Consider the following 18,030-nt stretch of genomic DNA (forward strand, 5'->3'; position numbering starts at 1 on the left):
TTAGCATCTTGTTCCCTATTGATTTTCAATGGACATTACAAAAAAGCTGTGATCTTGGATAGTCAAAAGCACATTTCTTAAGGAAAGATTAACATTTTTAAATAGCCTAAGTGTCCAAAGATTATTCACAAATAATTCACAATATAACATGATTTTTATATCTAATTTACATTAATTTATAGGCCAAATGGAAGGAATTTAGTGTTCAATTGCTGTAAATAAATGCCCATTTAAATCGGTTTTCTAGTGGGTTTCTGTGAACGCGCTGGTTTAGAACGTTCAAATCGCGCTGGATTTGTGCCCTCAAATGCCGAGAAAAATACTGCGGGATATAAAAAGCCCAAAATGAGCTACTCGCTATAGAAAATTTTAATTATAGGGTTATATACATGCCCCATTTAATGTAAAAATAAGGTACATACCTTTAATTGTTTGCTTTATAAAACCCTGGGGCTGCGAGAGGTTGCGAACTGAACGAGAGCTTTTAAAATTATTATATCTACTATTCGAGGCCTATAAAACTAATAATAGCTTTTGGGACCGGGTCTTGCAGCGATTCTCCGTTAATGATTTACTAGGCTGAACATCTGCGATTGGAACAGCCTAGTAAAAATCGGGTTTTAAACCCGCCCCCTCCAAACAGCTCCAAAATCACACACAAGGGGTGGGGCAGATGCTCAGCCACGATTCAGGTAGGTTTTGTAACATACCTACTATCTGGACTCATATTTGTCATTACGGTTGGTAATCTGATTTTTTTCTTTGCTCTCCAGCTTTTGACCAAGGACCCTTGTGAATCAGTGGCTAGTGACAACTATAGCGAAGTGGACTGCCAGGTATTTATAGAATTCGGTTATTGCTAAAAATCCTGTGAGTGACCTAATTAAAATACATCAGTGATGGTGATGTTATGCGACAGATTCATATGACAAATACCCGCTGAATGAATTAATTATGGATATTTAATAATGAATCAAAATGTTTTTTGTGCGAATCCTCCATGATCCCTGTAAATTGAGTGATCCCGTAGATATCATCAAATTAAATTCACCGTCATCAGTGGGTGACACTGTGTCGCAGCGGTAGAGTTGCTGCCTCACAGCGCCAGATACCCGGGTACCATCCTGACTACGGATGCTGTCTGTACGGAGTTTGTATGTTCTCCATGTGACCACGTGGGTTTTCTCCGGGTGCTCTGGTTTCCTCCCACACTCCAAAGACGTGCAGGTTTGTAGGTTTATTGTTTGGTCTCTGTACAAAATTGTAAAATGCGTGTAGAAAGTGCTGGTTTATGGGGTGGTCTCGGTGGGCCGAAGGGCTTGTTTCCACACTGTGTCTCTAAATAAAGTCTGAAGTAAATCTCTCTGTCACTTTGTCTCTCCAGCTGAAGAGGTTCAGTTTGTGTGAGGAGGTGGAATCAGGAGACGAGCTCTCTCAGCGCTGTCATGAACTAGATCTTCAGGTGAGTGTTCGTGAGCTGAACCTCTGCAGTAACGGGTGAACAGGTCTCCATATAATTGAAGGGTGCCAAAAACTGAAAGGAGAACAATCGAATTGTGACACTGTAACTCCTCCTCCCATTCCCACACTGACCTTTCTGCCCTGAGCCTTCCCCATTATCAGAGTGAGGCCCAGCGCAAATTGGGGGAACAGCATCTCATATTTCGCTTGGGCATTTTACACCCCAGTGGTATGAACATTGACATCTCTAACTTCAAATAGCCCTTTCTTTCCCTCTCTCTCCATCCCCTTCCCAGTTCTCCCACCTGTCTTACTGACTCCGACCACATTTTATCTCAGTACCTACCCACTCCCCTGACATGACTCCTACATCGCTGTGTTTTGCTATATTTTTCCATACATCACCAGGCATGTCACAGTCTAAACTTAATGCAAGTATATATTTGACAAACGGGTCAGTTTTTGGTTTTATGAAGCACTGACCAGTTTTTAAGTTGGTTTAAATTCACAGTCCCATTTCTGATGGAGCTGGTCAGTACCTTTGTCATTGTGCCGGCTGTGATATTGTGAAGAGAGTTTTATCATTATATACAGTTCATGTGTGCAAGGACTTTGTTTTAAAAGACAAATAACTTTCTTCATCCTTTTCCTAAGCGTTCTGGCCATTTTACTGTGTAAACGTTGTCATGTATGCACGCGCAGTCTTCATTTGGTGTGTTCTAGTAAAATACTCTTCTGGACATTAATTTCCCTTCAAATAAAATGTACCCCGAGTATGATTCCTCAATATCCGTTTTGAAAATGAGATATAAATTCTGATGGAGACACAAGAGATCGCAGATGCTAGAAGTGCTGGAGGAACACAGCGGTCAGGCACAGTGGACAAACTATGTTGACTATCCATTCCCTCCACAGATGCTTCTTGACCCGCTGAGTTCTTCCAGCACTTCATAAATTCTGATACCCATTTTGTGCTTTTGAAATAGCTACTGCTATGTTTTCTTGGGAATGCAGAGTTCCAACATGACATGTGATGTTTCATCTTGCCACTGTTGTAATTAGTTTAGATTAGTTTAAAGATAAAGCACGGAATTAGGCCCTTCGGCCCTCTGAGTCCGTACCGACCAGCGATCACCGCACACCAACGCTCTCCTACACACTGTATAACCATATAACAATTACAGCACGGAAACAGGCCATCTCGACCCTTCTAGTCCGTGCCGAACACATATTCTCCCCAATCCCATATACCTGCGCTCAGACCATAACCTTCCATTCCCTTCCCATCCATATAACTATCCAATTTATTTTTAATCTTGTAGATTAAATCTTGTGTAAACTGTAGGGCCAATTTACAATTATACCAAGCCATTTAGCATACAAACCTGTACGTCTTTGGAGTGTGGGAGTGTAGTTTAGTGATACAGCGTGAGAATCGGCCCACGTCGACCAGCGATCCCCGCACATTAACACCATCCTACACCCACTAGGAGCAATTTTACACATACACCAAGCCAATTAACCTACAAACCCGCACTTCTTTGGAGTGTGGAAGAAAACCCAGGCAGGTCACGTGCAGAACGTACGAACTCCGTACAGACAGCACCCGTAGTCAGGATTGAACCTGTGTCCCTGGTGCTGCTGCACCTCTATTTTGGCACTTTTTGAATTTTTATGTCCCTTGTCCATGCTGACCAAGTTGTCATATTGGTCCACTCCCATTTGGCACATAGCCCTCTAAACCCTTCCTATCACGTCAACTACAAATGCTTCTGAATGAGACAACCAATTCCTTGGAAAATACTCAGTAAACTCAAACATGGTTTTAAAAATGATTTGCGGGTGACTTCCGGTGGCGCCATGCAGACGCAACATTGAGCTCCGCAGCTGAAAATACGCGATTTTTCGCGTTAAAATCGGGTCTAGAGGTCGGGACCGATTCAAATACTTACCAGAGCCCCTGGACGTCATGCTGATGACGTCATCAGTAAGCGCTGTGAATTAAACGGAGGTTAGAGACTTTTAAATGAAAAAAACGTCTCCAGCTGAGAGCCCCCAGAGAACAGTTTCAAAACACCTCCTGAAAAGCCAGTAACCTGAAGAACTGACCTCTGAAGTGGCCTCTGTAATGGCTACAAGATCCAAGACTGAGATGGCTACTAAGGATAAAAATGAACTTGAGGAGATAAAGAATTTGGTAAAGGAACTGAGAAAGGATATTGAGGCTGGAAATTCAAAAATGATGGAAAATATGATGTTGAACATGAATGCTGGCAATCAAAAAGTTATTGATTCAATTGGCATTTAAAGAAAACAAATTGATGATGTGCAAGAAGAGTTAACGGGGAGAATTGATAAAGTGGAAGAAGATTCCACGAAGAAGTTTGAGGCTGTTCATGAAACTGTTTCTTCATATCTAACTGCAATGAGATGCAAGATACTAGCTCAGTTGAAATCATACAACACGGACATTACTTTTTTACAAGAAACGCATCTTAAACACCAAGATCAGATGAGATTGAGGGCGAATTGGATAGGCCAAACATATCACTTCACACACCTCGAAATCCAGAGGTACCGCAATTATTATTCCCAAAGGAATACCATTTAAATCAAAGAACATTATATCAGATAAGGAAGGGAAATATCTTATAGTTGCAGGAGAGATCCATGCAACGCCAATCACCTTGGTAAATATATATGCGCCCAATTTTGATAATCCTCAATTTTTTAATAAAATCTTGAATACAATCGCAGAGTTCAACTACCAAAATGTTATAATTGGAGGAGACTTTAATTGTGTTTTAGACCCGTACTTAGATAAATCGATGCAAAAACAGAGAGGTATTATGAAATCCAAAACTAGTGAACTCTTAAATACATACACAAAAAGTACAAACATAACAGACGTTTGGAGGATCGCGAATCCGACTGGAAGAGAATACTCGTTTTATTCAATGGTACACAAAACATACTCATTTAATAACCTGAGATGTCTGATTAACATAATGCATTCACACAAACCCGAAGAACAAGAGTTATCAATCATTTCATTGGACGCAGAAAAAGCATTTGATCAAGTAGAATGGGATTATATGATTAAAGTATTGCAAAAATTTCAAATGGGAGAGAACTTCATCGCATGGATAAAATTATTATATAACAAACCTACGGCTAGAATATCAACTAATAATATACTATCTACGAAATTCCAATTATCAAGGGGCAATAGACAAAGATGTTCATTGTCTCTGGTAATTGAACCTTTAGCTGAAAGAATCAGAACACACCCGGATATTTACGGTTATAATACAAAATATTCAAATAACATAATATCTTTATACGCAGACGATGTACTACTGTACATCACAAAACCCCAAATTAGTATACCAAACATACTAAATCTAATTGAGGACTTAGGATCTTTCTCAGGGTACAGAATAAATTGGAACAAAAGTGAAATTATGTCGATAAAACCGAAAGACTCAACGCATCTCTTAAAATTCCCCTTTAAAATAGCCACAGAAAAATGTAAATATTTGGGAATTGAAATTACTAGAAATTATCAAGCTATGTTTAATGCCAATTATAGTCCCTTACTTAAGAAACTAAAAATGCTCCCGATGTCTTTAATAGGTCGAATAAATGCTATAAAAATGATCTTTCTACCACACATCCTATATCTATTTCAATCAATCCCTATATATCTTCCAAAAAAGTTTTTGAAAAAACTGGACTCGGACATCACAAACTTTATATGGGACTATAAATCCCACAGAATACAAAGAACACATCTGAGCAAACCCAAAGAGCGGGGTGGTCTAGCACTCCCTAACTTTATGTATTATAATTGGGCAGTAAATATTAAAAATAGGATTCACCTGCTGGACAACTCTGCCCAGCAGGTGGACTGGATTGTAATGGAGAGAGAGGACTGCTTCCCGTGCAATATAGGAGCGACTCTCATCTCACCAATGAATCTGAATAACAAAAATTACAACAAAAATCCAATTATACATAGCACAATTAGAACTTGGAAACAAATAAAACAGAATCTAAAATTAAGAAATCTATCTCTCTTATCGCCAATAGTCAATAATCCGTCGTTTAAACCCTCTACTATAGATAAATCATTTACACAATGGGAAAGAATAGGAATCAAAACGCTCGGAGACGTATGAATTTGGAAAATTACTATCATTCCAACAATTACAACTGAAATATAATTTGAGAAATAATCAATATTTTAAATATTTTCAAATATGTGACTATCTGAAAAAATATACAAAAGACTATCATAATATGCCTCCAGACTTACTGGACGAAGCAATGAAGACAAAGGCCGAATCAGCAAACTTAATATCATACTTATATAACACTATTTTAAATATAGAAATACCTACAACTGACAGTATTTGAAGAGACTGGGAACAAGAAATAGCTACAACATTTTCAAAAGAGAGCTGGGATAAACACTTACTATATGTGCATAAATGGTCGATTAACGTAAGACACACTCTAATTCAATTCAAAACATTACATAGACTATACTATTCAAAAACAAAATAAATAAACTTTTCCCTAACGTCTCACCCAGTTGTGATAAATGTCAGTCTCAAGAAGCTACCATAGCGCACTCTTTTGTTTTTTTGTATAAAAATCCCAAAATTCTGGAACGAAATATTTGAAATCTTCACAAAATTATTTAAAATAAAATTGATACCAAAAGCAGAATGGATTATCTTTGGAATAATGGAAGGTAGCCCTGAACTAAACGTGTTTCAAAAGAATTTATGTAGTTATGGGCTAATAACGGGAAAAAAGCTTATACTCAAATTCTGGAAAAACGCTCCTATACCAACAAAAAAATGTGGATTTCAAACATGTTCGAAACATTACACCTGGAAGATATGAGACTCCTCCTCGCAGGCAAAGCAGACCACTTCCAAAAGACGTGGTCTGCATTTATGGACTTACTACAAGCATAAGGTGCAACAGTAATTTAAAAAATAAATGGTGCCCGGATCTGGTAACGGGGGATGAAAAATATGGTTGGTATATCCCTTTTTGCGTAGTTTTTTATAATAGAGCGATTGTTTCTCTTTCTTTCTTCCTTTTCTAGGGTCTATTTCTTAACTTTCTTCTCTAACTCTTTTTTTTAATGGGCTTTCTTTTCCCAACACTCTCCTGCACTATCACGACTCTCTCACTTTCCTTACTTATTTTATTTCTATCTTTCTTAAAGCTCAAAAAATGAAGGGGTACAACAAATGTAATAAGATATATGTGGTGTGTATTACTGTAACTTATTGTACTTTAATAAAAATAAATTAAAATGATTTGCGGGTCTTCTCTTCCCACTTCATAAGCTGACGTGGATTTGTTAAGTTTTCCTAATGTTCTTCCTACAGCCCACACAAAACATTTAAAATGATTGTGTGGCTGAGAAACCTGATTTACCTTTTCACTTGTAATCTCTATCCCTTCCTGTCCCTATGTTTATCATTTTCTCTTTTAATACCTGTCTTTAATTTGATTTAACGTCTCGTTCCAACTTTGATCCCGGGCATCCACTATTCAGCGTCATTTAGTCACACGGCACGGAAACTTAGGCTCTTCGGCCTAACTTGCCGATGCCGACCAGGATGCCTCATCTACTCTAGTGCCAAAGCACCGCCCACATTTGGCCCGTATCCCTCTAAACCTTTCCCATGCAAGTACCTGTCCAAATCCCTTTTAAATGTTGTTATAGTATCTACCAGAAATGGCGGCACGGTGACGCAGCGGTAGAGTTGCTGCCTTACAGCTCTCACAGCGCCAGAGACCCAGGTTCAATCCCAACTACGGGTGCTGTCCGTACGGAGTTTGTACGTTCTCCCTGTGACCTGCATGGGTTTTCTCCGAGTTCTCCGGTTTCCCCCCACAATCCAAAGACGTGCAGGTATGTAGGTTAATTGGCTTGGTGTATGTGTAAAATTGTCCCTAGTGTGTGTAGGATAGTGTTAGTGTGCGGGGATCGCTGGTCGGCGGACCGAAGGGCCTGTTTCTGCACCCTGTCTCAACTAAACTACCTCCTCTGGCAACTCGTCCCATAGACCCACACACAGTATGAGAGTAACTCAGCGGGTAAGGCAGCATCTCTGGAGGGTCCCGACCAGAAATATCACAAATTAATCCATATCCTCCAACCATGCTGCCTGACCCGCTGAATTACTCCAGCACTATTTTCTTTTGTAAACCAGCATCTGCAGTTTCTTCTGTCTAATAATTTGTCCAATACATTTGCTTCATAAGGGCTAACGACTAAATGGCAAAAATAAAAAATCTGAGAACCTGATGAAGGTAAGTTTTTATAAAAGTAATTTTGGAAAACTAAATTTTAACATTGGTTAAAATAAAATTTAACAATATCATTTTAAATCTATACCTGGCTGTACAACATATTAATCAACTAGGAATTAAAATCTGCATGTGCATACTTAACAATGTCATTGCTGCCCCTTTTGGCATGGCTTTTGTGATATAGAGAATATAATTTACAGTTTATTTTACAATGATCATAGTCAAGTCAAGTTTATTCGTCACATACACATACGAGATGTGCAGTGAAATGAAAAGTAGCAATGCTCGCGAATTGTGCAAAAAAACAAACAAACTACAAACAGAATCACATATTCATATATTACATATTTGTGGGAGGAAAGTAAAAGGAAAAAAATAGCAATTTTTTAAAAAACAGGTAAATGGTACAGTAAAGTTAGTCCCTGGTGAGATAGGAGTTTACAGTTCTAATCCGTTGGGCGGCGCGACTCACGTCGCAGCGGCCTCTGCAGTCCGTCTGTCTTTTTGTTATTTTTTGTCCCGTTTTAATGTAGTTTTTATTTTTTTGATGTGTGTGTGTGTGTGGGGTGGGGGGGGAAACTTTTAAAATTTTTCCCCTGCACGGAGAACCCGACCTTTCCCTGTCAGGTCTCCGTTGTCGTTGGGGCTGCACCGTGGAGCGGCCTCCAGCAGGAACGTCCTGGGGCTCCAGTCACGGAGCTGCGGAGCTACTCACCATCACGGAGCTGGCCGAGTCCGGAGCGGGAGGAGCGGTGGTGGCGCGCTGCTGCGACCCGACCCTCGGCGATTCGGAGGCTTACTGCAGGTCTGGTGGACGGTGACACCAGGAGCCCGCGGGTCCCTGCTGGGAGACCGCTTTTCGGGGCTTCCGCAACGGCGACTTCTCCCGCCCGAGTAGCGGGGTCGAGGATGACCTGGAGCGGGGCCTTACATCACCGCCTGGCGTGGCTACAACGGCTGCGGGACTTTGCCAGCGCCCGCCCGGGGCTCCAGCAACGGGACCCGGGGCGCGGCCTTGCATTGCCCGGCGCGGCGTTGATGGCCGCGGGTCAATTGTTATCGCCCGCCGGGGGCTCTGACTTTGACTCTGACATCGGGGGGAGAGGGAAGTGCAGGGGAGAGATACTTTTTTTTTTGCCTTCCATCACAGTGAGGTGGAGATGCGCTGTGATGGATGTCTGTGTAAATTGTGTTGTGTCTTGGGTCTTTTTTTTCTTGTATATGTATGACTGCAGAAACAACATTTCACTTGAGCCTCTATGAGGTTCAAGTGACAAATAAATTGTATTGTATTGTAATGGCCTCTGGGAAGAAACTCCTTCTCATCCTCTCCGTTCTCACTGCATGGCAACGGAGGCGTTGCCTGACCGTAGCAGCTGGAACAGTCCGTTGCTGGGGTGGAAGGTTTGTAGTTTGCTGCGATAAATCTTTGTTGCATTGAAGCACACAAAACTGAAAGATATACGCCCGTGTGCAGTAGTGATGTTCTATTTCTTTGCCGTTGGACTCAAACTAAGCTGGTCAGAATGATCCAACTTAATTTTCTCTCTGCTCCCGATTCTTGCTGGGGTTTCAACCCATGAATGTTTACAGATTTCACACATCTAAAGGAGGATGGTTGAACTACCAGGCAGTGTCGAGTCTGAACTAACATTAGACTTTACTGATTTGCACTTTAGCGATACAGCACAGAAACAGGCCCTTTGGCCCAGCAAGCCTGCACCGACCAGCGATCTCCCCATACATTAACACTAGGGACAATTTACAATTTTTTTTTTACCAAAGACAATTAACCTACAAAACTGTTTGCCTTTGGAGGGTGGGAAGAAACCGGTAGCACCTGGAGAAAACCCACAGAGAGTTTACTGAGAGGGAACGAACAAACTCCGTACAGACAGCACCCGTAGTGAGGATCGGACCAGGATCTCCGGCACTGTAAGGCAGCAACTCTACTGCTGCGCCACTGTGCTGCCCAGCAAAATATTGGTACACTCAGGCAACATCTGTCTAAATAAAGTGCAAACTCCAGCTCAACTCTGTCTGTCCAGCCGGGTTAACCGACAGCCCTGGACTGATGGGATACTGGCCCGGAGCAGTGGAGTTGACACTTCTTCTCCACGGTGGCTGTAAGCCTGGGCCGCCAGTGCTCCGGGCCGGTGTCCCGTCAGTCCAGGGTCCCCCTGGACATCTCCAGCCACCCCCGGACAGGGATGGGACACTCGGGAGGGGACGGGGACGGTCCAGGAGCAATTCAACATCGCTTGCAGTGCCGGAGACCGGGTTCGATCCTGACTACGCATAAAACGCAGGTCTATATACATGCAGCAGCACAGCTGCCGAGAATGTTTATTGCAAATGACCTATGACCTGGGCATGCTCAGTCGGAACACCAAACTCGCTTATAAATGAATGCAAGGAATGAAAAGAACAAATCAAAGCCAGCACCGGTGATCAAGGAAAGATGGAGCCCACAATGCTCCATTGTTGGCTGTGGAAAAGCTGATAACGAGGGGATCCGAACAAACTCCGCAGGACGATAGTAAAACTTCGGAAAACTAGGGTGGGGAAAGACGGGGAGAGAGGGTAATGCAAGCGTTACTTGAGATGAGAGAAATGTAATATTCATATCACTAGGTTGTACGCTTTGTACTCATTTTGGTATAAAGAAGCTATTTTTACTCATTGCGTTGGAAGCCGTTACTGTTACTTTATAAAGACCACTTTGGAAGAAAGTGTTGATCCCATTGCACGTCTCCTCTTCCCATTCAGTCCCTTGACACTCGCAGCCTTTCTCCCGTAGGTGGCGACCCTTCTGGAGGAGAAGAACAGCTTGCTGGCTGAGAACAAGCTGCTGCGTGAGGGGATGAGCCGCTCCAACTCGCTGGAGGACTCGACCAGCGCCACCAACAAGAAGCTCCTTCTACTGCAGAGCCAGTTGGAGCTGGTGCAGGAGGAGAACTACAGGTACTTACCTCCTCATCCCCAGAGACTGATCTTTCAAGGGCAGCATGGTAGCGCAGCGGGAGTGTAGCTGCCTTACAGAGCTTGCAGAGCCAGAGGCTTAGGTGCTGCCTTTACGGAGTTTGCATGCTTTCTCCCAGATCCTCGGTTCCCTCCCACACTCCAAAGACGTACACTTTTGTAGGTTAATTGGTTTGGTACAAGTGTAAATTGTCCCTAGTGTGTGTAGGATAGTGTTATTATCCGATGATCGGTGCAAACTCAGTTTCCATGCTATATCTCTAAACTGCAGTTAGACAAATAGCAGAGTGACACAGTGTGGAAACAGGCCCTACTGCCCAACCTGGCCACACCAGCCAACGTGTCCGATTGCACTAGTCCCATCTGCCTGCGTTTGGCCCATATCCCTTCAAACCTGTCCTATCCATGTACCTGTCTAATTGTTTCTTAAACGTTGCAATAATCCCAGCCTCAACTACCTGCTCCGGCAGCTCATTTCATACATCCACCACCTTTTGCGGTAACTTTGTATAACTACCATAGTGGTAGAGTTGCTGTCATGCAGCCCCAATGTTCAATCCTGTCTACGAGTGCTGCTGTCTGTACAGAGTTTGTATGTTCTCCCCGTCACCTGCAAGGGTTTTCTCTGGGTGCTCCAGTTTCCTCTCCTCCAAAAATGTACAGGTTCGTAGGCTAATTGGCTTGGTATAATTGTAAATTTCCCAAGTGTGTGTAGGGTAGTGTTAGCATACGGAGATCGTTGGTCGGTGCAGACTTGGTGAGCTGTAGGGCCTGTTTCCGCGCTGTATCTCTAAACTAAACTAAACTGGTAACTATCACCTGCTCCTGTGATGCTGATCCATTCCAGTGACTTTACTGGAGTTGGAATGTGTGTAACTAAAAGCTGTTAAATTAGTCTGTTCTACACAGAGTGATAATTATCTATCTCCCATGCATTTTCAAATTGAATCCAAAGATTGCCTGAATACTTGCAACTAACACTTAAAACCCCCTGTCCCACGGTACGAGTTCATTCCAAGAGCTCTCCCGAGTTTGCCCTGATTCGAACTCGGAGATTTACAGTAATGGCCATTCGTCGGTACTCGGGGCTCTCGTGGACATTTTTCATCATGTTGAAAAATCTTCACGAGTCTTCCCGTGCTTACCTGCCGTTAGCGAGTCTTCCCGAGTACCTGTCGTTAGCGCTAAGAGACGTACCCGCTACGTTCATTCTCCGTGCTTACCACGAGTTTGATTTTTTTTTTACTCTTGGAATGAACTCGTACCGTGGGACAGGGCTTTAAATGTTCTCATCTTCTGTAATCCTCATTCATTCTCTTGTTGGCACAGTGCAGATGGTTAGTTGTACAACGTGGTTATGTAAAGGGACAGACGACACCCTGCCTGATGGCATACAGACAATAGGTGCAGGAGTAGGCCATTCGGCCCTTCGAGCCAGCACATTCAATGTGATCATGGCTGATCATCCCCAATCAGTACCCCGTTCCTGCCTTCTCCCCATATCCCCTGCCTCTGCTATTTTTAAGAGCCCTATCGAGCTCTCTCTTGAAAGCATCCAGAGAACCCGCCTCCACCTGAGGCAGAGAATTCCACAGACTCACAATTCTCTGAGAAAAAGTGTTTCCTCGTCTCCATTCTAAATGGCTTACCCCTTATTTTTAAACTGTGGCCCCTGGTTCTGGATTCCCCAAACATCGGGAACATGTTTCCTGCCTCTAGCGTGTCCAAACCCTTAATAATCTTCAGGCTTCAAGGTTAAGTCCTTCTAGCTTTCTATCCAGCCTCCCCTGCAATCAGTCTGAAGAAGGGTCCTGATCCGAAACGTCACTTATCCATGTTCACCAGAGATGTTCGTTACCTGACCAGCTGAGTCACTCCAGCACTTTGTGCCTTCCCTTGGTAACCAGGATGAGCAGTTTTTGTTAGTTTCTTGGAGATGCAGTGTGGAAATGGCCTACTGGATCCATGTTCACTATTTCTATCCTGCACACTGGACATCATTTAAAGAAGCCAAATAACATACAAACCTGTACGTCTATGGTGTGCGGGAGGAAACCAGAGCGCCCGGAGAAAACCCACGAGGTCACGGGGAGAACGTACAAACTCCGTTTGTGCAGGCGGCACCTGTAGTCGGGATGGGACCTGGGTTTCCGGCGCTGTGAGACAATAGACAATAGGTACAGGAGTAGGCCATTCGGCCCTTCGAGCCAGCACCGCCATTCAATATGATCGTGGCTGAGGTAGCAACTCTACTGCTGCGCCACTGTGCCGCGCTTGTTCCTTGTTTCCACAAAGTTAAGTCGTTCCTCTTTTGCCCAGGTTGGAAGCAATCAAAGATGACTTCCGCATCCGGTGCGAGGAGATGGAGAAGGAATCGTCGGAGTTGCACCACAGGAACGACGAGCTCACCAGCCTGGCTGAGGAATCCCAATCCCTCAAGGACGAAATGGACATCCTGAGGTGAGCTCCTATGCAGAATTGCATGATCCCAGGAATGAGTGGGTTCACATATGATGAGCGTTTGACGGCACTGGGCCTGTACTAGCTGGGAGTTTGGAATGATGAGGGGTGGGGGGGGGACCTCATTGAAACTTACTGAATAGTGGAAGGCCTGGATAGAGTGGACATGGGAGAGGATGTTTCCACCAGTGGGAGAGCCTATGACCAGAGGCCACAACCTCAGAGTAAAAGGATATCCCATCAGAAAGGAGATGAGGAATTTCTTGAGTCAGAGGGTGGTGAATCTGTGGAATTTGTTGCCACAGACGATGGTGGAGGCCAAGTCATTGGGTATTTTTAAGGCGGAGATTGACAGATTCTTGATTAGTGCGGGTGCCAAGGGTTCTGGGGAGAAGGCCAGAGAATGGAGTTGAGAGAGAAAGATAGATCAGCCATAATTCAATGGCAGAGTAGACTTGATGGGCCTAATTCTGCTCTTAGATCTTATGAACATGTATCAAAAACTAATTTGTTTTGGACAAGTGATGGAAATGGAATCGCAGCAGGCATTAGGTGTCTCCTGCTGGAAGCTTTCAGATATATTTGTTGTTCTCAGTGGCCAATTTGCCAACTGGTTTTAATTTCTCCAAGTTCGATAATGATGATACTTTATTGTCACATATACTTAGGCACAGTGACATTCTTTGTTTTGCATACAATTCAGTAAAATCATACTATAGATGAACACAATCATAGCAAAGTACAAAAGGGCAATTGTGGTGTAATAGTAAACTTCGCCGAGACAGCGCACCGAGAGTCGCCACGTTTCTGGGCGCCCACAAAGTTCTTTAAGAGTGCGGTCTGATCTTGCCTGTAAAGGCCCGTTGCCCTGGCGACACCCATCCTCTCCTCCATCGGCCACCATTTTGAAAACGGCCCACTGTCCAGCGTTTGCCGTCCAGCAGAAGTTAATAGGTTCCTGATTAGTAAGGGTGTCAAAAGTTAAGGAGAGAAGGCAAGAGAATGAGATTGAGTGGAAAATTAGATCAGCCATGGAAACATAGACATAGAAAATAGGTGCAGGAGTAGGCCATTCGGCCCTTCGAGCCTGCACCGCCATTCAATATGATCATGGCTGATCATCCAACTCGGTATCCTGTACCTGCCTTCTCTCCATACCCCCTGATCCCTTTAGCCACAAGGGCCACATCTAACTCCCTCTTAAATATAGCCAATGAACTGGCCTCAACTACTTTCTGTGGCGGAGAATTCCACAGATTTACCACTCTCTGTGTAAAAAATGATTTTCTCATCTCGGTCCTAAAAGACTTCCCTCTTACCCTTAAACTGTGAACCCTAGTTCATGAAAGGTTTGATGATGTGCTTGCTAGGAGCAGTCATGTCTCTATGGCGGGAATACCAAATTGTCCCAAATAAATGGAATCTGGTGTCCCTGAGTCATTGCTTTCTCAGATACGGGCAGCACGGTGGCGCAGCGGTAGAGTTGCTGCTTTAAAGCGTCAGGGACCCGGGTTCCATCCTGACTACAAGTGCTGTCTGTATGGAGTTTGTACGTTCTCCCCGTGACCTGCGTGGGTTTTCTCCGAGATCTTCGGTTTCCTCCCACACTCCAACAACATACAGGTTTGTGGGTTAATTGGCTTGGTGTAATTGTAAATTGTAAATTGCCCCAGTGTGTGTGGGGTAGTGTTAGTGTGCGGGGATCGGTGGGCTGAAGGGCCCTGTTTCCACGATGTATCTCTGAACTAAACTAAATTGTTGAGGTCTTCCTCGATATTCGCAGGCATTCTTCGGACAAAGTCAGCAAGCTGGAGGCCACTGTCGAAGCCTACAAGAGGAAACTGGAGGACTTGGGAGACCTGCGTCGACAAGTCAAGCTCCTGGAGGAGAGGAACACTGTCTACATGCAGAAGACCTTCGACCTGGAGGAGGAGCTGAAGAAAGCTAACTCGGTCCGCAGCCAGCTGGAGGTGTACAAGAGACAGGTACATTGGATCATATTTGTCATCTCACTTTGTGGCGTTAGTCAATTGTCACGTTACAACTAACACTCAGCACTGTCTGCAAGATTACAGACGAGGGCGACATTTACGTTTTGGTTGTAAGGCAGGCAGCACTGTGGCGCAGCGGTAGAGTTGCTGCCTTACAGCCCGAGGAACCTGGGTTCCATCCCGACTACAGGTGCTGACTGACCACGTGGGTTTTCTCCGGGTGCTCCAACATTCCAAAGACATGTGGGTTTGTAAGTTAATTGACTTTGGTAAAGTGTCCCTAGTGTGTAGAATGTGAAACTGGGATAATGAGGAACTAGCGTGCAGGTGATCATTGGTCAGCGTGGGATGAGGGGCCTGTTTCCACGTTAGATCTCTAAAACCCACAACACAAATCAAGCAATCTTGGGACTTCTCTTTGAATCTACATGGGAGATAAATAAAACTAGATTAACACTACAATCTGGCTTATGGGAGGATGTTTCAGTACACGGTGGTGCAGCGGTAGAGTTGCTGCCTTTATGCCCCTGTCCCACTTAGGAAACCTGAACGGAAACCTCTGGAGACTTTGCGCCCCACCCAAGGTTTCCGTGCGGTTCCCGGAGGTTTTTGTCAGTCTCCCTACCTGCTTCCACTACCTGCAACCTCCGGCAACCACCTGCAACCTCCGGGAACCGCACGGAAACCTTGGGTGGGGCGCAAAGTCTCCAGAGGTTTCCATTCAGGTTTCCTAAGTGGGACAGGGACATTACAGTGCCAGAGACCTGGGTTCCATCACGCTGCAGGTCTCCAAAAATTTTCAACATGTTGAAAATCCAGCGGAGACCAGAACAAGGTGCGACTCTTTGGGCGACTACTCACGACCATATAGGCTTCACCCCCGCGACATGTCGCCTGTACGGTCGTGAGTAGTCTCCTAAGTCACCCAAAGAGTCGTAGCGTCTTTTTGGTTGCCGCTGAATTCTCAACATGTGGAAAATTGTCGGCGACCTATGACGAGTGCCGGCAGTCGCGGAAAAAGTTGCGTAAGTGGAACAAGCCCTTTATGCTGGCTGCTGCCTGGGGCAGTGTGCAGTGGGTTTGCTTCTTGTCAGGATGAAGTACTAATTGAAGGCTGTTTCATTCCCTCCCTCCCTCCCGCCACCCCTGCCCCCTCACGCCCCGCCATGCTGTTCAAACAAGGTCCACGAGCTTCACAACAAGCACACAGAAGAGTCGATGAAAACCGAAAAGTGGCAATTTGAGTTCAAGCACCTGCAGGAGAAACATGACGCGCTGCTGAAAGAGAAAGAGGTGAGTCCAGGAAGATGGATCACAGTAAAAGCCAACCCCAGCACACCAGTCAGCTTGTCTCACTCTCCCCGACTCTCAGTCTGAAGAAGGGTCTCGACCAGAAACCTCACCGAAGATAGACACAAAATGCTGGAGTGACCCAGTGGGACAGGCAGCATCTCTGGGGAGAAGGAATGGGTTTCAGGTCGAGGCCCTTCTTCAGATTGAAAGTTAGGGGAGGGGGGGAGTAATAGAGATATGGAAGGGCAAGGTGTGAAAATGAGACATCAAAGGGGACGAAGTTCCAGGGAAATGTAGAATAGATCATTGTTAGCTAGGGGAAGGTGAAGCATATAAAGATAAAATTTAATCAGGGGCAGTCAGACAGGTCTGAGAACGAGGAAGGAGGGGGGGGGGGGGGGGTGGTGGAGAGACAGGGAAAGCAAGGGTTACTTGGAGAAGTCGGTATTCATACCGCTGGGTTGTTAGCTACCAAGTGAAATATGAGGTGTTGTTCCTCACCTATTCCTTCTCTCCAGAGATGCTGCCTGACCCGCTGAGTTGTTCGTTGTTAATGCATTTCGTTGTCTCTGTACTGTACACTGACAATGACAATTAAAGTTGAATCTGAATCTGAGTTACTCCAGCATTTTCTGCCTAACGCCTCATATAGAAAAGCTTGAGCTCGGTGTCAAATGGACATGGCCGGGAAAGTGTGTTGAATTGAATTGGGAAGGAGCAGATCGGTGAGATCTGAATAAGCCTGTTGGATGGACATTGTCACAGAGTCGTACAGCGTTGAAACAGGCCCAACTTGCCCACACCGACTAACATGTCCCATCTACACCAGTCCCTCCTGCCTGCATTTAGCCCAAAGCCTTCTAAACCTATCCTATCCATGTACCTGTCCAAATGTATTTTAAACATTCTGATAGTACCTGCTTCAACTACCTCCTCTGGCAGCTTCTTCCACGTACAGTGCCCTCCATAATGTTTGGGACAAAGACCCATCATTTATTTATTTGCCTCTGTGCTTCACAATTTGAGATTTGAATTTAAAAGAATCACATGGTTAAAGTGCACATTGTTACATTTTACTAAAGGGTATTGCTCAGTTGTGTTTAATTGCCTCCTTAATGCAGGTATAAGAGAGCTCTCAGTACCTAGTCTTTCATCCAGTCTTTCCATCAGCTTTGATAACTTTTATTGCTGTTTATCAACATGAGGACCAAAGTTGTGCCAATGAAAGTCAAAGAAGCCATTATGAGACTGAGAAACAAGAATACAAATGTTAGAGACATCAGCCAAGCCTTAGGCTTACCAAAATCAACTGTTTGGAACATCATTAAGAAGAAAGAGAGCACTGGTGAGCTTACTAATTGCAAAGATACTGGCAGGCCAAGGAAGACCTCCACAGCTGATGACAGAAGTATTCTCTCTATAATAAAGAAAAATCTCCAAACACATGTCCGACAGATCAGAAACACTCTTCAGGAGTCAGGTGTGGATTTGTCAATGACCA

General features: G+C 44.3%; 1 protein-coding gene across 3 annotated transcripts in view; it reads left to right on the forward strand.

The window, feature by feature from the left end:
* LOC129714432 (protein Hook homolog 3-like) overlaps nt 1–18,030 on the forward strand; it is a 78,708-nt gene that overhangs the window by 26,839 nt on the left and 33,839 nt on the right. For all 3 annotated transcript variants that reach the window (XM_055664020.1, XM_055664018.1, XM_055664019.1), the window contains exons 7-12: nt 774–836; nt 1,385–1,462; nt 10,604–10,767; nt 13,105–13,245; nt 15,029–15,230; nt 16,419–16,529. In XM_055664020.1, coding sequence (XP_055519995.1) covers nt 774–836; nt 1,385–1,462; nt 10,604–10,767; nt 13,105–13,245; nt 15,029–15,230; nt 16,419–16,529 — 759 coding nt within the window. The remainder of the gene's footprint in view (nt 1–773; nt 837–1,384; nt 1,463–10,603; nt 10,768–13,104; nt 13,246–15,028; nt 15,231–16,418; nt 16,530–18,030) is intronic.

Source organism: Leucoraja erinacea, chromosome 39, assembly GCF_028641065.1.
Source record: "Leucoraja erinacea ecotype New England chromosome 39, Leri_hhj_1, whole genome shotgun sequence".
NCBI classification, from domain to species: Eukaryota; Metazoa; Chordata; class Chondrichthyes; order Rajiformes; family Rajidae; genus Leucoraja; species Leucoraja erinaceus.